This window comes from Martes martes, assembly GCF_963455335.1.
Source record: "Martes martes genome assembly, chromosome: 8".
NCBI lineage: Eukaryota > Metazoa > Chordata > Mammalia > Carnivora > Mustelidae > Martes > Martes martes.
The window spans coordinates 126,979,365-127,001,405 of record NC_137895.1 but is presented as its reverse complement, the minus strand read 5'-3'; the positions used below and the strand labels follow the sequence as shown (position 1 = coordinate 127,001,405).

Below are 22,041 nucleotides of genomic sequence, written 5' to 3'. Positions count from 1 at the left end.
TGTGTGTAAAATAATTTTTACCATAACTCCGACTTTTATATCTTACTTTTTTTCTTAACGTATTTTGGGCGTGCCATTCATTTCCCATGCCATTCACACTTTTTCACAATCGTGACTTCAGTATTTACATCATAGTTGTATTTAACTGTTCCTTTCTGTCACCTTTGTTGGAAAGTTAGTTTCCAGTTTGAGTTTATAATACCTTGGAATGAACATCTTATTATATGAATCTTTACCGTCATCTCCTACTATTTTGCTAGTGATGAGGTTAAAAGGTATGAAATTTAAGTCTCTTGATAAATATCGCCAAATAGGTTTACAGAAAGGTTTTGCTCCCAGGCAGAAGGGTATGGGAATTTGCATTTGATTTCATCTTCTGTAAACTGTAGGACCACGTTGTTGGGTTTTGTTTTTGTTTTTGTTTTTGTTTTTGTAGGTGGGGAGGGGCAGGAGAGGGAGAGACAAAATCTTAAGCAGGCTCCACACCCACCAGGGACCCAGATGTGGGGCTCGATCTCACTGCCCTGAGATCATGACCTGAGCTGAAATCAAGGGTTAGACCCTTAACCGACTGAGTCACCCAGGCACCCAAACCTTTTTTGGGGTTTTTTTTTACTGATCTATTTTAGTGTAGTATCTTTTTTTCCATGTCCTTATCTGGGTAGAGAGAATATTGTTAATAAGAGTCTTAACTAAACTTTAGATCAGTAAAGTAGTTCCCTTCAGAAATCCTTAGCAGAAAAGTGTTTCGGAAATTCAGGGTCTTTCCTTTATGATTTGAAAATCTCATGAAATGAGAATTTGGACACTGACTAACTTCATGTTTAAGGAGACAATTCTAGCAGTATAGTACTGTATTTGGAAAAGAGAGAAATTTGTTTCTTGCCCTAAATGATCAATTCTGTCATTGCATGTTTAATGATTAACAGATACTTTCTGGCAAGGTAGCAGCAAATGAGGAATGTAACTAAAATTATGTTCCTTGATTTTGGTAGATTTGTTTAAAAGGCAGTAGATTATAAATTCTCAGTAGAGCTCAGATAGGCTATGGGCAAAATGCTGGTCCTTGTATAAATTGTATTAAATGGTGAATATTTGCAGATTATAATGCTCTTGTTTTGTTTTTGGGTGCGTGCTAAATGTTGTGACTGACCACTTATGTGTTCTTTTAACTATGCATTTAGTAAATGATTTATTTCTTTCCATTCTTTGGTTTTCTCCTCTTTAGGAAGTTCCATATTTATTAAAATGCAGGAAAGGGAAAAGCAATTAAGCAGAAATTTTAGCACTGGTTAATACAGTATTGTACATGGTTTGTTGGAAAAGTACATGATTCTGTGCTCTTTTAGCTAAATAAAAATAAATAAGTTTATGTAAAGCAGATAGAAATAATTTTGGCATTTCAGTTATGTATAAATCTATTCCTAGCAAGCTCAGAAAGTGTTCAATAGTCAAACTGATAAATTTCTGTGAAGTATAATTTTTCCTGGGTAATTTAGTTTGGAATTTTGTTTTCTGTAAAATCTAAATTATCTAAGGCTTTATTAGAAAGAAAATGTTGGAGCGCCTAGGTGGCTCAGTAGGTTGAGCGTCTGCCTTTGGCTCAGGTCCTGATCCTGGGATCCTGGGATCCACCTCTGCATGGGGCTTCCTGCTCAGCAGGGAGCCTGCTTCTCCCTCTCCCCTCTGCTGCTGCTCCCCCTGCTTGTGCTCTCTCTCTCTCCCTCTGTCAGATAAATAAATACAATCTTAAAAAAAAAAAAAAAAAGAAAGAAAGAAAAGAAGAGAAAATGCTTGAGGAGCGCGTGGTTGGCTCAGTTGGTTAAGCCTCGGACTCTTGATTTCAATTTAGGTGATGATCTCAGAGTCCTGAGGTCAAGCCTGCATCATGCTGTGCACTCAGTGGGGAGTCCGTTTGAGAGTCTCTCTCTTCCTCTGCCCCTCCCCCTGTTCTCTCTTGCTCTCAAAGAAATAATTTTTTTTTAAAAAAAGGAAAAATACTTGAAGTATATTGCAGGTCATCCTTCTCTATGGATTTAAGTATGCCATGTAACATAAGGAGAAGATTTTATTAGATTAAATTAATACTTGAATTAGTTTTATATGTATTTAGTTTTATTTGCTATTAATAAATGGACTGATGAACTTTTTTTTTAAGATTTTATTTATTTGACAGACAGAGATCACAAGTAGGCAGAGAGGCAGGCAGAGAGAGAGGAGGGGAAGCAGGCTCCCCGCTGAGCAGAGAGCCCAATGTGGGGCTCGATCCCAGGACCCTGGGATCATGACCTAGGCCGAAGGCACAGGCTTTAACCCACTGAGCCACCCAGGCGCCCCAGACTGATGAACTTTTTAAAAAATGAAATATTATTTAGAAGTCCTGCAATTTTAAAAATATTTAGCCAACATTCTTTATCTGAAAAACTTAGTCCCAGTTAGGTAACTCAAAATTTCACTCTTAGAGTATATTAGAATCACATTGGGTTATTTTACATTTTGGGATGGAGAGCTGTTTTTTAGAGGAAAGATATCTACAATTGGAATTTTATGTTTTATGACTGTGGGAAAGTCACTTTACTTCTCTGAGCCTCATTTTTAATAAATGTAAATTTATGCCTGTCAGAGTTGTAGTAACAGTTAAATATGGCAACACTGACAACACCATGGGTGAGGCTCTGTAAAGGCTCACTGGATGTTATTTGAATCTTTAGCATCATTTATCCTCATATTTAACTGTAGTTAACACTTGAAGAATTTTTGGTATAATGATGTATTTTTTTTTTTAAGATTTTATTTAAGGGAGAGAAAGAGATTCCACCCGCAAGCAGGGGGAGGGGCAGCAGGAGAGGGAGAGAGACAAGCAGACTCCCCACTGAGCAGGGAGCCACGGGGCTCGATCCAGGACCCTGAGATCATGACCTGAGCCATTCAAATTCAGATGCTTAACCTCTTGAGCCACCCAGGTGCTCCAAAGATGTATCTTGAAGTAGAACTATTTCCACTCTTTATAAAGTAGAATTTAGGCTTTCATTTATTTAGGAAACAACACTGCAGTGTGTGCTGTGTGTGCAAAATACTTCATAAAAACATTTTTCATTTGATTTCTTTTTCCACAAAACCAAAGCTGTAAATTTTTTTTTTTTTTAAATGAGAGATGAGTTTTAAATATTTCCAAAGATAGCACTAAGTGAAACTCTGAGGGGGAAATATTGAGCAGAGTCTATGTGTGTGTTCAAAGAGAGAGAATCTCCTAAATCATATGTCCCTTTGGTGAAGCAGGATGGTAGAAATAAACTATGATAGTGTCTGCTTATGGCCACCGTCCAGATCGGATTTCTGAATTACACATTGGAATTTACTATATTAACAAGCCATCTTCTGGCATTAAATTATAAAGGTAAATACCAGGTAAGTACCATAAAGAAACCATCTAAATGGTATGTAAACCTATGTAAATGCCTTAAAGAAAGCAGGTAAATCCTATGTAAATCCTTCAAAGAAACTATGGTATAAAGGACATCTTTCCAATGGGGAGATGTTCTTAGAGCTTTTCTTTTTTTTTAACTGCGACAGCAAAATAACTGGAAAAAGCCCTATTACCATTTATAGGATAATGGAGAAATAAGATGTGTTATATTCACAATGGAATTTTATACATCAGTGAAAATCAGTGAACCACATTAGAGATTGTGTAGCTGTTCATCAAACCTTTCCTCCTCTTTCGGCCAATAGTTTATAGTCACATTCTCCAGTCTCCCTTAATTACTTTAATGAATATTTTAAATAACAGAATTAGAAAGTAATGGCAGAGACTGCTAAAGAACAAAAAAATGGACACAGAAAATATGCCAGTTAGATACAGTCATACCTGCTTCTGGAATCAATAGTAAGGAGGAATTCTTTCAAATTATACGGAAAGTTTTACAAATGTCAGATGACACATGAGAATTTTCATTCCAGGTGATACTTCGAAGGTGATTTCTCTATTTCTCTGTTTCAGCAAATGAACTCAGACTCTTACCCTGTTATCATGAAGACTTTTTTTTTTTTTAATTAGTCACAAGGAGAACCAAGGGGGGGTGGGTTAAATTAAGTGTCATCTAAACCCATCAGCACTACTGATAAAACAACTCAGAGAATATGTCCAGGATATGGGTCTAAATGGATCATTGGTTTTGAAAAGAAATATACTCTGATTTTTGTCATCTCTTCATTTTATGAGACTTATAATATTGTTACCAGGTTATATATGTCATAAGTAAATTAGAAATAACTTTTCAAAGTCATAATAGTAGTTTAAGCTATTAAAAATTTCTAGAAGTTTCCAATTTTTTTATTTACTTCAGATTTTAAAATAACTATCTTTTATGAAGTTGTAAAATTGAGGAATTAAGAATTTGTGTCTCTGAAATGTTGGGATCTGAAAATCAGAGAGAAGGAGACAGAAGTGAGAAAAGTGCATTTAGGTAAAAAATTACGTTAAAAACCATAACTTTGAATAGAAAAGGAAATCACATTAAAAAAAAATACTAGCTGTTTCAAAATAATCATAAATGAAACCATTTAGAAAGGACCCCTATCAAACAGTCACCCTAGATAGAAGATCCTATAGGAATGTCCAAGTAAATAATAAACTTAAAAAATTAAGAGTTCTATTTTAAAAATGAGGTCCAAGTGTTTAATTTGAAATATTTTAGACTAAAGTCATCTGAATTTTTCAGTTTCTTTGGTCGTCATCTTTTATCTCCTGAAATATTAAAATATTTACTGAAAACTAGAATTAATTCTAAGAAAGCCACATCTAGATACATTAATAATATTCAACATCAGAGTAGTTCCAACTGTTATCCTGGGTTGGCAAAAAAACAAACAATAAAACAACTGTAGGAGAACTCTATAAACAAGCTGAAGTAAAGGGTTGCCAAGCATACTTAGCATATAAAAAAAACTATTCAAGAGTCTTTTTAGCTCAATTGGAATTTAAACAAACCCCTAAAAACATTATATTTCCACATATGTTGAAAAATTTTACATATCAAGGAAGCCCGATATGTAAGGAATAATTCATTACAAGATTAACTCTGTGGTATTAGGACTATAGAGGAAATACTTTTAAAATAAGCAATAGCTAGTGTTCGCTTCGGCAGCACATATTTTAGTAAATAAGCAATATCTAGGGGTGCCCGAGTGGCTCACTCAGTTAAGCATGCTACTCTTGGTCTGGGCTCAGGTCATGATCTCAGGGTCATGACACTGAGCCCTGAGTTGGGCTTGGTGCTGGGCATGGAGCCTGCTTGTGATACTCTCTCTCCCTCTGTCCCTTCCCCTCCTGCTCTCTCTCTCTTTCAAACAAACAAATTGAATTAATTAATAAGCAATATCTAATATCTAAATGATTATTGTGGTTTCCTTTCTGCTCATACCATAGAGCAGAAAGAAGAGGCTAATTCTGTCACTTACTAGCCATTTATTTTTGACAAATTACTCAACCACTGTGAACGTATTTCTCCATCAGACTTGCTATGATCCATGTAAAAAAATCTAGTAGAAAGTTAAATGGATAGTTAAGGTTTTTCGTTTCAGATGGAACTCTGTTTTATATGCTGTTCTCCTAGTATCTGAAAAGTGGTTTCATGTACATTTTTGAAATAAGCCATTACTTACTGGCAATCTCTGCGGGTTTTTTTTTTTTTTAAACAGTTATCTAGTGCTTAGTATGTGTGATATCCTGCTTTAAACACTTTATAAACTTTAACTCATTTAATCTCATCAGAAGCATGTGAAATAGGCACTGTTATTATCACCCTCATAGGAAAGATGAGGCCCCGAGGCATGGCTCTGGTAGGGATCTTGTCCAACCTCCACAGCTGGAGAATCAAGGACCCAGGTAGTCTGGCTCCTGGGTCCATGCTCGTCCCCATGCACACGCCTTCTCCCTAAACAATGAAAGAAAAAAACGTCAAGCCAGATGACAACCGTAGCTATGATAACACTTCAAATATGTGGAAGGGAAAAAAAAAAAAATCTAAGGACCAGACATTCAAATCTTATGTTTCCTCAGCAAGTGACATCTTAAAAAGGCATTCCTTCAGTTTTAAAAAGTCTGGCCCTAAAATAAGGAGGAAAATCTTACTTTAAACAGCAGGCGCTACTAACACTGTCCGTGGTAAGATGAAGTAAAACATTTTCAAAGAAGTAGGAATAGGGCTCATAATCTTCAGTAGAGTCAGTATTAGGATCTTTTAAGGTGAGCACAGAACGGATGCTTCTGCGTGCTTTATCATGAGTGATACCTGCCGTATACTGGGGAGTTCTCTATTCTTCAAGTACAAGTGCTTACAACAGACAGCTGAGGGGTTATGTGTTTATTGTGTGTACATTCCTTCAAAACTCTCATGTTTACTTTCATGACAGCCCAGGATGATGTTTAGACTTTGTACTTTTTACCTGAGCTTTTAAAAAATATCTTTATTGAAGTATAATTTACATTATACTACACTATGCTGTAGTATAGTATAGAATTTTATAGAATACTATAAAATTCACCTACTACTGGCAGTGTACCTTGCAATTGTATTGAATTTATACAGCTGTGAAACCTTGATCACAGTCTACTTTTAGAACACGTACATGATCCTAAAAAGTTCCCTCATGCCTGTTTGCACGCTCTTCTGTGAGGTTTTAATTTCCTTTATTGTTACCTGATTGTTTCCCCCTTACACCTTCTTTTTCACTCCTTTAGGTTGCTTTGTCTAATTCTTATATCTGGGTAGTACTTGCCCTTTATTTTGGCTTCTTTTAACCTTGACTTATTATTTATTCACTCAAGTGACCTTGTTATGAAGTCTTTTAAGGGGATCAAATGACAGTTCTTAATCGACAGGAATTTAACTGCTATTGTTCTAGTTGCTTTTTTTACTTTTTGCATCTGATGCTGTGGTACACGAATTGGTGCTCACGGTGGGGAGGTGAGACGTGTGGAGAGGGGCAGGGATTAGGGGTCTTCTTAGTGGAGGGATCTGTGACTGCTGTGTCCTTCACTGTGTGCCTGTGGTTTGCCCTTCGTATAAAATGCAACAGATCAAACAGCTCTGTGGGTAAGTAGAAGAAAGAGCCGAGAAGGCGCATATGTGTATTTCTTTTCATCTTCTCTTTCTGTGTGGAAAGCAGTATAATCCTCCCTTCTGTCCTATAGGGAAAATATAGGAAGCTGGAGAGGACTCCGTGTAATGTTCTGGGAAGAAAGAATAACAGAGCAACAGAGCTGTGTTGCATTCAGAAATCTTAAAAAGTTTATAGGGATCAAAAAAGGAATTGCCTATTCTTCTTCATCCTACTCTCGCCATTTTTGTGAAGAACTCAGTAGAACAAGACCTAGCAGGCTTTAGTTCAGAACTTGAAGCATGAAATCATAATACAAGACGGTTCTTTCTATATTCAAAGGAAGAGAGAAGAAAACTTGAATATATTTGGGAGCTGTGGGGCCAAGTCATAATAATGCACTCAATATAAAATTAATACACATACAGTTTTTAAAGTGCTCAATTCAGAGTCCTGCAGGAAAATGAAATTTTAAAATATAATAAATTAGACAAAGAGCTTTTGGGGAGAAGGATTTGTGCAGGCTACAGAATAAAAGAGATGAAAAATAAAATGACATAGAGGAGATATGAGATATTCTGGCTTCAGATTCAGGAAACCATGATTTTATTTCTTGCCCAATAATAGTCAGGTCAATCACTTAACTAATCTACGCCTCAGTTTCCCCATGTGTAACATGAAAGGGTTTATTGATCTTAAGACTTAAAGAGTCTTTTGTGCTTTACAATTACATAATGAGATGGCAACCCATGAAAAGATGTTGATTATTATCCATTAGGGAAGTGCAAATTATAATCACAGTACCTGTCACTGCACACCTGTAACAATGGCTAAAATAAAAATAATGACGGTACCAAATGCTGTCAAGGAAAGCAAAGCAACTAGATCTCTCATACATCCGGGGACTATAAAATCTATATTCAATCTGGAAAAACAGTTTGGCAGTTTCTTACAAAGATGTTGGTACCTGTGACCCAGCTGTTGGATATTTATTCCGGAGAGATGGAAATTACGTTCACACAAAACCTGCCTGTGAAGGCTCATAACCTGTTTATTCCTAGTAGCCACAAACTGGAAACACGGAGATGTCCTTTACATAGACTGCGATCCATCCAGAGCTTGGAGTACTGCTCGGCCACATAAGGGGCGAGGTGTTGACATAGGCAGCAGCTTGGCTGAATCTCCAGAGAATTTGCCGAGTGGAAGGAGGCATTCCTCAAAGTGTACTGACTGTGTTATTCCACGTGTATGACATCCTTGAAATGGCAAAATGATAGAAATACGAGACAGAGTAGTGGTTGCCTAGACTCAGAGACTGGGCGAGGGCAGAAGGGAGAGGGTGGATTTGATTATGAACGAGTCACAGGAGAGATTCTGTGGTGATGGGGCTGTTCTGTCTCTTGACCAGTGGTGAATACACAAGCCCACACAAGTGACAAAACTGTAGCCTAGAACTGAACATAATCAGGATACGAGTGAATCTGCTCTGGATGAGATGAATGGATGGTATCCATGTCATTACCCTGTTGTAATATGTACTAGAATTTTCCAGGATGTTACTATTGAGGGAAATTGTATAAAGATCAGGGAGAGCCCTCTGTGTTATGTCTTACCAATGCATCTGAATCTGTAATTATCTCAAAATAAGAAGCTTAATTTAGAAAATGAATTATGTATATTTTATTTACCCTCATATCCTCACTGGGTGGAATAGTGTTGGATACATAGTAGGTGCTCAGTATTTATTTACTGAATAAATTGGGGGGTGGCTTGTGTGCATGTGTAAAAGGATTCTCTCATTGGATTCACAAAAGGAGGATCCAGTCACCACTCTAAATCTTAGCTATTTGGGTAATTCAGCCCAGAATAATAACCTTTATCCTGCAGATTTCAACTGATCATATGATCATGTTGAGACTCAGTTTGACTCTCCCATGTTGATGTTTGCTGTTACTTCCTTTTTCTAGCAAAATCCCTAACTCCTAGAAGGAAGGATAAACTAAACTAACTAAACTGCATTTATGATAAATTAGCTTCAGATGCACAGTCTTCATAGATGGCTTCAGTCTTGATTATGGTGCTTTGTAAGTCTTGAGGTCTTGTACTCCAAGTACACCAATTTTGTTCTTTTTCTAATTTGTTTTGGCTACTTGGATTCTTTTCATTTTAAAGTAAATTTTAGGAACAGCTTGCTAACTTCCAAACAAAAATCTCCTGGGATTTTGACTGGGATTTCATTGAATTTCTAGATCAATTTGGGGAGAGTTGACATTATAGCAATACTGAGTCTTCTGAATCATGAACATGGTATATCTTCCCATTTATTTAGATATTCTTTTGATCTCTCAGCAGTGTTTTGTAGTTGAATAGACTTCACAGATCTTTTGTCAGATTTGTCCTTATTATTTCATATTTTGAACAGTAGTTTAAAAATTTTTAGGTACCATTTGCTTACTGTTAGTATGTAGAAATACTGTTGATTTTTGTATGTTGTATACTACTTTCTTTACATTCCAGTGAATAGAACTTGGTCCCTACTGCCCTCACTGCAAGTGTGGTTGGAGAATGTTACTGTCTAGCTATCTTTCCAGAAACAAAAGAAAATGAAAGTAATAGGTAACAAGTAACAGTCTAGATACTATGTTTTGAAAATATTCAGGATTTAGAAGTCTCTTGGATTTATTTTCTTCTTAGTATAATTTTTAAATTTTAACACCTTCATATGAAGCAAATCATTGTAAAGGAATAGATAGGTTCACTAGTGAAACATAATAAAAAATAAAATCAATTTAAGCAATTCAAGTATTTGCTGTTTGATAAAAGTGACATTTGGAAACTGCTGAGATGAACTTGGAATTGTAATTTACTACAAAATCTTAGTAGTAATGCAGATGTAAGAGATACTTATTAGATTGGAAATTGGAGTCGCCTGTATATAAATGGAGTTTAGAGCATGAGACTGGATGAAATCACCAAAAGACAGAATAGATCTAGAAAAGTCCATGGACTGAGCCCTGGGTATTCCCAAGTTCAGAAGTTTAGCAGGTGATGTAGTAACAAGGAAGGCAGAAGAAATAGACCATGAGTTAGGAATAAAATCAGTATGGAAAGTCAAGTGGAGAAAAATTTTCAAAAAGGGCAGCACAATCCTTGAACCAGTCAATATGTCACACAAGACAAGAACTGAAAATCGGTTGCTCGATTTAGCAGTGTAGAAACCATTATTGACCTTGACCAGGATAGTATCAGGGAATTGTGGAGACAAAAGTTGATTCAGGGGGACCAAGAGAAAATGGGAGGGGAAAAATGGAGAGAGCTACCATAGTCAACTTTCAAGGAATTTTGGTCTAAAGGATCAGCAGACAAACAAGGTGGTAACTGGAGAGGGCTATGTGGTTCCACAATTTGTTGTTGTTGTTGTTTTAAAATTAAAGAATTTATAAAATGTATGTGTTCTGATAGGGTTATAGTAGAGAAAATAGACGATGTGAAAGAGAGGGGAGAATTGTGGGAACCACATCTTTGACTATTAAGAGGGATCTAGTACACAGGTAGAAGAATGGTCCATCGGAGCAGGATTGTACGGGAAGGAAGGGAGGAGAACATGGACCCTGCTGCAGGTGGTAAGTGGTAGATGTGGCGAGTGATTAAGTTCTCATCTCATGCTTCATGTTTTTTCAGTGTAGTCGCAAGCAGGGTCCTTAGCTACAGGCGAGGATGGAGGAGAAGGGATGAGATAGTCACGTAGCATGAGTGGACTGGAGAGAACTGTATTATTATTGACAGACAACACTAAAAGTCTTCCTTGAGGCTAGTGGTTATGAACTTAGAGTGAAAACAGCTTAGTTTTTTTGTTTTGTTTTTTAACGCCAGTCTTGTTCGGCTGCCTAGGTACAGGTCCGGAGTAGGCAATGTTAATTATTTATCCAGCATTAGGTTTTGTCAGGTAACTTTGAAGAAGCACGAGAAAGGTAAAGGAGTGAATTGAACCTAGCTTAGGAGGGAAGAGAGAACATCGGTTGGTGAGGGACAGGGAGGAGGTGGGAGGGCAGCCCCACATAGCAGATTTAGAAGTGCTGAGGAATGAGAGGAAATGAAGAGTGGAATCTTTGATTTGAAATTGCAGAGGGTTTTCAGTTACAATCAGATGAAAACCAAGAGTGGAGGAGAGGAGATCAGAATACTGGATGGCCAGGAGAGTGGAAGGATTATCTACGTGGATACTGAATTTGTGCTCAGAACTTGATGGCCTTGTCTATCAGGTTCTAATCATCTTTTGTTCCTGTTGGACTCATAACAGTTTCAGTGTTCTGCCTTAGTAAGAGTTACATGTCTTTTCTTTCATAGTTTCTTTTTTGTGGTGTTAGCGTCATTCCTTCTATTGCATTTTAAACTTAAGCCATTATAGTTCTAATTTCCAAGAGCTCCTTCTTGCTTCTGATTAACTTTCATAGCATCCCTTTCTAGAAAAAAATTCCGTTTTTGATGCTCTCCATGATTTGTTATAATACGAAGAACCTGATTCCCTTTTCTCCCTTAGGTTTGTTGTCTGTGCTCAGGTGATTATGTGTTTACATACGATTTTTTTTCCCAAGGGAGTAAGTGTATTGAGTTATCGAGTTAACTTTTAAATATCTTCTCATTTTAGGTATCAAAAAGTAAAGATGGAAAAGAACAAAGCGAAACTGTATCACCGTCCGAAGATGAAACATTCTCCTGGCCAGGTCCCAAAACAGTTATGTTGACAAGAACATCTCAAGGCTTTGGTTTTACATTAAGGCATTTTATTGTGTATCCCCCAGAGTCTGCAATTCAATTTTCATATAAGGTAAGAGAAATCATGGTACAAAATAATATCTATTTTCAAGTTACCGAAAAAAGTCCACAAAATATTTTCTGCCTCCTTCTTGTCTTCCTCTCAACCCCTCTTACCTTGTGTATGAAAGCGCCGTCCTTCTGGCACAGGGCATTTAATGCGAATGTTATTGGCACACTTCGGGGAGGGCGGTATGAATTGAGTTGAGCCTTGCTGTGATGTCACTAGAGTTTGTACGTAAATATTCATATATGGCTATATTTTTTTATATTGTAGGATGAAGAAAATGGCAACAGAGGAGGTATGCTATAAAAGTTTTAATTTTTCTCTGAATGTTTATCTACATATTTTTCTGCTCTTGAAGTAATAGTAAATGAGCTGATACTGTTTTTGGAGTCTAACTGTATAACTCTTAGAGGCAAAAGTCATAGAAATCAAATTATTTTACTGTCAACTTCAGAGTTTTGTGGATGCATTGTCTCATCATGATTTGAACATGTGATGACTTTATTTATTTTTTTTTAAAGATTTTATTTATTTATTTGACAGACAGAGATCACAAGTAGGCAGAGAGGCAGGCAGAGAGAGAGGGAGGAAGCAGGCTCCCTGCTGAGCAGAGAGCCCGATGCGGGACTCGATCCCAGGACCCTGGGATCATGACCTGAGCCGAAGGCAGAGGCTTAACCCACTGAGCCACCCAGGCACCCTTGATGACTTTATTTTTAATTATATATTAGTATTTATGTGGAGGAACAGAAATGATTGAGAGGAAGCTAATCTGATATTTTTATTTAATTAGTAATCATCTAAATTTAATAATTCTTTTAGGTAAGAAATGCTGTGTGTTTTATCTAATAGATTTATTGACTCAAATATTGAAAGGTAGAGTGTTTTAGGTCTTCTTGTAGTTAACCTCACTCCTGACTTAAGCTTAAATTTAATGAGTTTAAAAGGAGAATCAGGCTGGGGATAGGGTTATTTCTTAATAACATCCACATATTTTTGTTTTAATTTTATATGAATTCTAACAAGCTAAAATCTACATACAATAAAATGCACCCATTTTAAAAACTTTTATTTCTATGTAATTTGAGACTAAAAAAAAAAGTTGCCAGAATAGCACGGTTTCCATATATCTTTCATTTGACTTCCCCTAATGTTCAACAACTTACATAATCATGGCACAGTGAACGAAAGTAAGATATTTGCATTGTTACGATGCTGCTATCTAAACTACAGACTTTATTTGGGTTTTACCAGTCTTTCTCCTCGCGTCCTTTCTTTGTTACAGGATTCCACAATGCATACAGTTGCTCCCCGGGGACACATGGCAGTATCTGTAGCCATTTTTGACCGTCTCAATTGGTGGTAGTGGGGGCAGTGCTTCTGGCCTCTAGAGTAGAGGCCATGTGCACAATATCCTGTGGTACATAAGACAAGCTGTATTCACCGTCTGGTTGAAGACTTAATCCATGCCAGGCATCGTAGTATATGTTCTTATCCTATTTCATACTCATAATAATGCTGAGAGGTGTGAGCCAGTATTCCCATTTTGTAGATGAGGAAACCCAGGCTGAGAAAGACGTGAAATGACCTCCCCAAGATCACACCACTAAGGAACAGAGCTGAACTTCCAGACCAGGTGTCTAACTCTGAAGTTCATCTGCACTGAACTCTGCCAACTTTCTTCACTTTACTTAACTTTCCTTCATTTGTTTTTGTTTAAAAGTAAAACTGTCTTTTGGGGCGCCAGGGTGGCTCAGTCGGTTAAGCATCAGACTCTTGGTTTTGGCTCAAGACATGATCTCTGGGTTGTGAGATTGAGCCCCGTGCCAGGCTCTGCACTCAGCAGGGAGTCTGCTTGAGGATTCTCTCTCTCCCTCCTCCTGCTCACACGCACATGTGCTGTCTTTCTCAAATAAATAAATCTTTAAAATAAATAGTGCTATCCTTTAAAAAAATAATTTGACTTATGTAAAGTCAGGAATCAGTGGATGAAATAGGGTATATTTAGTATGTTATGAAATTCTGTGATATTTCTCTGCCTTGAGAAAATTAAAAAACAAAGAAGTTTAGGGGCCCCTGGGTGGCTCAGTCATTAAGCATCCACCTTTGGCTCAGGTCATGATCCCAGAGTCCTGGGATCGAGCCCCACATCAGGCTCCCTGCTCAGTGGGGCTGAAATAAATAAATAAAATCTTTTTTTTTTTTTTAAGATTTTATTTATTTATCTGACAGAGAGAGAGAGAGGGAACACAAGCAGGGGGAGTAGGAGTGGGAGAAGCAGGCTCCCTGCCGAGCAGGGAGCCCGATGTGGGACTCGATCCCAGGACCCTGAGATCATGACCTGAGCCGAAGGCAGACGCTTAACGCCTGAGCCACCCAGGTGCCCCAAATAAATAAAATCTTAAAAAACAAAAACAAAGAAGTTTGTTCCATATTTGTGGATACCTAAAGACAAAGAATTCATATAAAAGTCAGAGATATTCCAAGTTTAGAAGCCCTGAACATCTTATGGCAGCAGTCATCACTTACTACTCAATTCTGAATGCCTGGCTAGCAGTGGATTCGGAACATTCATTGAGTTAAGGAGTGCCTAGTGCTCTGCTCCTTTGCCTCCTAGGAACAAGGTTTGCTCCTGTCATCCCATTGGTAGTGGGTCACAGGCTAGTCCGTGGAGGCCTACTTCACTAAACTATAGCACTCATAATACCTTTTCAACTCAACCCGTCAATCAACCATGAGAATATATTTTATGTGAAAAATTTTCTTTATAGATCATTTGTTTGAGAATGCAACCAATTTAGAGGCAAACTACATTTAGTTTATTATTTTAATTCAACTGAACTTTATGATTTTTGTTATACAGTTTTATTTTCTCTTTAAACTTATTTTCAAGCATAGTGAGATTACAAAATCCTTTTATGTAAATTTTGTTTTAATGAAATGGGATCCCAGCCTTCAGTGTAATGATCCAAGTCAAAGCCTAGAGTCACTGGAGAGGAAGTAATTGCCAGACATTTATTCAAACTCCTAAGAGATCCTGTTATAATGCCAAAATTCTGTGAAACAGCTGAAACGTTTTGTTTTAGTGTTCTTTCCTTTTGGCAATTTAGTGGAATCTCTTTTGCCACTTAATTTTCTGATTATTCTCCTTACCCAACTTTCCCATTCTAATATGTTTCTTATATACTATATATGTGTACTGTCTTGTGTTTTAAAATTATTTTTTCTTGTTGATTAGTTTTCTGTATTATGATGCAAATAATATTTACAAGAAAAAGGCCATCAAAGTAGAAAAATATTTTTTGGTGAAAATAGTTGCTTGTAGATAATTGCTGTCTTGCTGCTGTTCTGTTGTCCCTTAAATCTCTGGAGAAGATATTCATAAATAACCAAAATAAGAATAAGTAAAAGTTTATAATTACTATTATTTCTTTTCTACTTATTCCGTGAGTAAAAATTCTGTCTCAGTTTAATTGTAGGGACATTTCCAATGTTTTAAAAATGTGTTTATCATTTTGTTAGGTATTTAAGTAACTGTTGGATTTCTACTTTGGGATTAAAATCTGTATTTAAGCATTAATAGTAGAAAAAAGTAACTGGGGATATTATAAATTTTCTCTGTAGTAAAAATTTGTATTTTGTGATCGCAGTTGTTTCTGACTAGACAGTTTTGTAGCCTATGTTTGGGTTTTTTAACCAAGGCTCTTTTAGTGGCAAGAAATAGAAACTTCCGGGGCAACTGAGTGGCTTAGTCGTTAAGCGCCTGTCTTTGGCTCAGATCATGATACCAAGGTCCTGGGACCGAGCCCCTGCCTGGCAGGAAGCCTGCTTCTCCCTCTCCCACTCCCCGTGCTTGTGTTCCCTCTCTCTCTGTCAAATAAATAAATAAAATCTTAAAAAAAAAAAAAAAGAAATAGAAACTTCCACAAAGTACCTCAGGAAAGATGTGTTAATTCTAAAAAACCATCAAGGCATCTCCAAATTCAGTGTCAAGGGCAACAGGATACCTAGGGAGCCACAAGCACCAGAATTAGGACCTGGAAAGCTACTAAATGCAGAGAGTAACAACAACAAAATCTTGCCTCTGATCTTCCAAAGACCCAGACTCTGGTATTTACTGGAGGTTGTAAATGACTTTGATTCTACCTGGTTTTTTCATGAGCCATCATCTGTGTAAGATACAACCCTGACTGTATGTTCTTCCTTCCTCTCTCATCGTCATACTTCAAAATCCCGGAGCACAAAATCTGATTGGGCCATTTCATCATTTTATGCCAGCTGCACAGTACCCACTGTGCCTAGAGACCAAACAGTCTTCCATTTAATGAAGAGGTAAATTCTGGAAAGCTGAGAAAATTGGGTATATTTTATGCTACTAATTTCCATTAATAGGCTGGAAACCTATTCCCTCAGAATAATATAACACCAAAAAATGGACCTGAAAGTTTGTTGTAAGAGGAAATTCTTATTATGGGCAGTCCATGCTCTAGAGTGTGGAGTAAGGCAATAGAAGCGTGTTTCATTATTTCTAAAAGGTGGCAATACTAAATGAGTTCCATGGGTCTTTGCTGACGTCATAGAGCATTAATTAAACCCCTTGGGACCCATTTTTAACTATATTGACAATTCCAATGATTTGAGTTTCTCTTGTAGGTAGGTAAATATACTAATTAGTTACATATTTTTATTCATTTTTAATACCATTCAGTAGACTATCCACAAGTGTCTGACATTATCTTAAAGTTACTTTAGGAACTAGAGATGATGGTGATGATGTTGAAGAAGAAGGAAGAGGAGGAGGAGGAGCCGGTGGTGATGGTGGTGGTGATGGTGGTAGTGTGGTGGCAGTGGCCGCCCCTGACTTACAGTGTGTCTTGAGATTTTGCACGGACTAACTCATCAACCTTCTGGGGTGCATAGTATCACCTCCAGTTTTTAGATGAGGAAATGGGGGCATGAAGTGTTCAAGTAACTAGCAAGGACAGTATTGGACTTAGGACCTGAAGCCATCTGGTTGTAGGGTTTCCTCCCAGTTTCTACTATGACTTCTCAGAAAATTCTTTTCTCTCATAATTCATCCTTGGAAATGTGTGAGAAAGAGGGTTCTGTTCTCTTCAAAGGTAAAGAGTGTGAAAAGCTTCTAATTCAACTTTCAGATACAGTTTTGGCTAACCTCGTATTAGCATTTCATACTTATTCTTTAATTTTCTTCTTCATCTTCCTAATCGAACATGTCCTGTTGGCTTAAGTCTGCTCAACAGCAAGGATACCACACCATTTGCTTTAATATTTGCAATTGATTTCCATCTTTGATGTTGTTAGTAGTTTTGATACCGATGCACTTTATGACTGATAGAGCTGTTGTTGATATTTTTCACTTATTTTTATGAAATGATAAGGGCACTCATAGGTATTTACTAAAGATCACTGAAACATTTGCCTGCAAAAATGTTTATATAGGGGGCGCCTGGGTGGCTCAGTGGGTTAAAGCCTCTGCCTTTGGCTCAGGTCATGATCCCAGGGTCCTGGGATCGAGTCCTGCATCAGGCTTTCTGCTCAGCGAGGAACCTGCTTCCTCCTCTCTCTCTGCCTGCCTCTCTGCCTACTTGTGATCTCTGTCTGTCAAATAAATAAATAAAATCTTTAAAAAATAAATGTTTATATAGGAGTATTCATAGCTGCTTTATTCATAATCAACAGGCAAACACTGGATTCAATCTAAGGACTCATCAACATATGAAGAGATAATGAAATTGTGCTATATCCATGCAGTGGGACACGCACAGCCTTGTGGCTCAATCTCCAAAACTATTTCTTATATTAGGTGAAATTCACAAAACATAAAATTCACCATTTTAAAGTGAACAGTTCAATGGCATTTAGTACAGAATTAAAGGACCTGTATGAGCATCTACCACCTCTATGTAGCTCCAAAACATTTTATTGCTCCAAAAGGAAGCCCATATCCATTAAGCTGTCATTCACTCTTCTCCCCTCCCCAGAGTCCCTGATAATCACTGGTGTGTTTTCTGTCCCTTTGGACTCATCTGTTCTGGATATTTTATATAACCTTTTCATATGGCTTCTTCACGTAGTGTAATGTTTCTGAGTTTTGTCTGTGTGTGGCAGGTAGCAGTAATTCATTCCTGGCTGAATAACATTCCCTTGCATGTACAGACCACAATACATGTATCCATTCATCCATCAATGGACATTTGCACTGTTTCCCCCTTTTGGCTACTGTGACTAGTGCTGCTACAAATCTGTGTGTATAAGTTTTTGTTTGAGTCCCTGCTCTCAGGTCTTTGGGATACATATATCTGGGAGTGGGATTGCTGTGTTTTAATGGTCATTCTCTGTTTAACATTTGGGGAACTGCCAAACTGCCTTCCACAGCAACTGCCCCATTTTTATGTCCCCACCAGCAGTGTGTGAAGGTCCCAATTTCTCCACATCCTCATCAACGCCTGTTATTTTCCATTTTTGAATTATAGCCAACCTAGTGAGTGTGAAGTGGGATCTCATTGTGGTTTCCTTTGCATTTCCTTAATAACTAGTGATGGTGAGCATCTTTTCATGTGCTTGTTAGCCATTTGTGTCTCTTCTCTAGAGAGATGTCTATTCAAGTCCTTTGCTCATTTTTTTATTAGGTTGTTTGTCTTTTGTTTTTGAGTTGTAAGTGTTCTATATATATTCTAGAGAGTAGATTATTATCAGATCTGTGATTTGCATATATTTTCTCTCATTCTGTAGATTTTTTCACTTTCTTGATAATGCCCTTTGATGCATAAAAATTCTTAATTTTGATGAAATCTAATTTCTGTACTTTTGCTTTTGTTGCTCATGCTTTTTGCTGTCAAAAACATTTTGACGAGTGAAAGAAACCAAGCACAAAAGAGTACAGACTGTCTGATTCCATTTGTATGAGAGGAAAGATAAATCTAAACCAGTTCATTGGGAAGGCACATAAGGGAAGTCTCCAGCATGATGGAGATGTTCTTTATCTTGATTGCGGTGGTTACATAGGATTATACATTTGTCAAAACTTAGGAAGTGAGCACTTAAAATGGGTACATTTTATCATACGTAAGTTGCACCTCTTTAAAGTTGGTGTAAAACAATGGGAACGTACACAACTTTAGTTAGATTTCCCCCCAGTGTTCAGCTATTTCAACCGACGCAGCCATGAGCATTCTTATGCATGTACTTTTGGGCACATATGTGCTTATTTCTAGTGGTCGTGTCTATCCAGGAGTGACATTGCTGAGTCATAGGTAATCATACAGTTACATTTAGTAGATATTGCTAAGTCTTCTTTCAAAGTGATTGTACCAATTTATATACTCAGCCATAGGGTGTGAGAGTCCCGGTCATGCCATATCCTCACTAACATTTAGCATTTGTCAGTCTTTTTTTTTTTTTTTAAAGATTTTATTTATTCACCTGACAGAGATCACAAGTAGGCAGAGAGAGAGGAGGAAGCAGGCTCCCCACCGAGCAGAGAGCCCGATGCGGGGCTTGATCCCAGGACCCCAGGATCACGACCCGAGCCCAAGGCAGAGGCCCTAACCCACTGAGCCACCCAGGCGCCCCCTTGTCACTCTTTTTAATTTTAGTCTTTCTAGTAGGTGTACAGTGATACAGAATATGGGTTAATTTTAATTTTCCTGACTAATGGGGTTGATTACCTTTTATTTGAATTTGATTATTAGGTATGAGTGCTCTTTATTTGGTTATTAGGTATCAGTGCTTTTTTTTAAAGAAAATTAATCCGTAAGAGTTCTTTTAATATTCTTGATGAGGATTTTATTAGTTTTATCTAATATCAGATATCAAACTGTGACTTGCCTTTCAATTTCTTATTAGTAATTTTGACAAAGGGAAGCTCCCCATTTTAATGTAGTCTAAATTGTCAGTCTTTCCTTTTATGACTAATACTTGGAGTCCAATTTAAGAATTTCTTCTATTGCATGGTCACAAAGGTATTTTCCCGTGTTATCTACAAGATGCTGTTTGTGTTATCATTCACAATTAAACCTACAGATTACTTGTGATTGGTTCTTTTTACATGTAGTATGAGGTCAGGATTAACTTTTTTCCCATATGAATATGCATTTAGCCCTGCACTACTAAGTGAGAAGTCTGTACTTCTGTTTACTGCTCTGTAGCACCACCTTGATCATTAAGTATCTGTGTGCATGTAGGTCTGTTTCTGGACTTTCTTTTGTTGGAGGGTTGACCTGTGCCTAACTTCTGTATAGCTTTCGAACTAAGAACAGTTCTATATTTTTAAACAGTAGTTTAAAAAAAGAATATGTGGCAGAGACCGTACGTGTTCTGCAGAGCCTAAAATATTTACTGTTTGGCTCTTTACACACAGTTTGCCAACCTCTTTTCTATTACATTGGTCACCTTCTTTGCAGCAAGATTGCGATCTTAAGTACTATAATTACTATATAATAAATGTTACTATTAGGTAGAGTAAGTCTTTCAGTTTTGTTTTTCACGATTGGATTGGCCATTTTTGTCCATTTGCAATACCATACACATTTTAGAATCAGTTTTCAGTTTCTACACCTACAAAAAATTCCTTTTGGAATTTTAATGGGTTTTATATTAGTTACCATATTTGATTATTTGAAAACGTGAAATAATCGAATCTTCTAATCTATGAACGTTGCATATCTCTCCCATGGGTATGGTTTGAATTTTTCTACATCTTTTGGCATAAACCTTTTACTTTTTTTTCCATTAATCTATCAATATAGTGAATTATATTGACTTATTTTTCCAACTGTTAAGCATTGTGCTATTGGACCAAACCAAGCTTCTCCATAATGTGTCATAATTTTCACATATTGCCACATTTGGTTTTCTGTTGTATTTAGGGTTTTTCCATCTCTGTTCAGGGATTGCCTTTACTTAAAGGTGGACCTTAGTCTCTTTGACGTTTGGTTGAGCAGTTTGAGTTCTCTGAGAAACAGAAGCCAGAACAAGAACAGATGGCAAGACAGCATTAGACATGCCAGAGATTTCTTGGGAGAAATGCCTGTGAAGGAGAAGGAGGGAGCGGGAGACGCAGGGGAAGACTTCAGACCATACTGCAGGTCTGACATCTGTGAAGGAAGAGAGGGAAGGGAGGATTCGGTAGGAAATAGACCAGACTGCAGCACAATGTAAGGAGGTCTCAGTGAGGCCACCGAGGAGCTCCCAAGCAAACACTGCCCTTCAGCAGAATCCTGCTTTGAGCAGGAGTGGGGGAAGTGTGGCCTCTGTGTGACCATGGTGGTGGATCTGAAGGTGTGGCCGCTGGGGCTGTCCCTCAGCTGTGTCCCCCACAGCAGGTTCTCTCAAGGGAAATCTGCACAGCACACCTGCACGCCCGACATGCTTGGGCTTTCTCTTTCTCACCCTCCTCACGCCATGTATTCCTTCGGAGGCCCCATCTGACAGCATATGGTGTTTTCCAGACCCTCTTCCTTGGCTGGCCTCAGATATCCATTTTTGCTCTCCTGGCCCTTTGAGACTGATGGAGGTTCTGTGCAGCTCCTCAGTCTTTCAGCCAGTACTTTCGGAGCAGAAAGAACTCAAGGTGGTGAAAAGCAGTGCAAAACATTGAGCTCTCCTCACTGGACTTTCTTCTCTTTGGGATCTTGTCCCTTTGAGTCCTCTTGCCTTGAAGACTTTCTCTGCCTTTACACAAATGTTGCCTGTACTAGTCCAGCTTTCCTGGTCGTTGCTCATGGGTGGAAGAGTTGATTCTGAAACAAGCTAGTTCACCATCGTTAGATTTAGAAATTCTCGTCTGTTTACATTTAATGTAATTAATTACATTTATTGTTTAATCTACTTTATTTCGAAGTTTCTATTTTATTTTGAATTTCTTATATTTCTTTTCTCTTTTCAGATTAAATAAGACATTGCAATTCTTTGGTGGTTATCCTAGAAATTATAATATGCAAATGTATCAAAGTCTAGTGCTAATTCCTATTTTATTCTCCTCTGAAACAATATAATGGCCTTAAGACATGTTACCTCTACTTATCTTCCCTGTACTTGCAAGTTACTTTCATGTTACGTTGTAGTTCTGTTGGGGTTTTTGCTTGTTTTGTTTTGTT

General features: G+C 37.5%; 1 protein-coding gene across 3 annotated transcripts in view; it reads left to right on the top strand.

Annotated features, from left to right (window-relative positions):
- Window positions 1-22,041, top strand: part of ARHGAP21 (Rho GTPase activating protein 21) — a gene marked incomplete at its 5' end in the record, with an annotated part of 131,899 nt that overhangs the window by 44,687 nt on the left and 65,171 nt on the right. For all 3 annotated transcript variants that reach the window (XM_080810705.1, XM_080810704.1, XM_080810706.1), the window contains 2 exons: window positions 11,750-11,929; window positions 12,194-12,218. In XM_080810705.1, coding sequence (XP_080666831.1) covers window positions 11,750-11,929; window positions 12,194-12,218 — 205 coding nt within the window. The remainder of the gene's footprint in view (window positions 1-11,749; window positions 11,930-12,193; window positions 12,219-22,041) is intronic.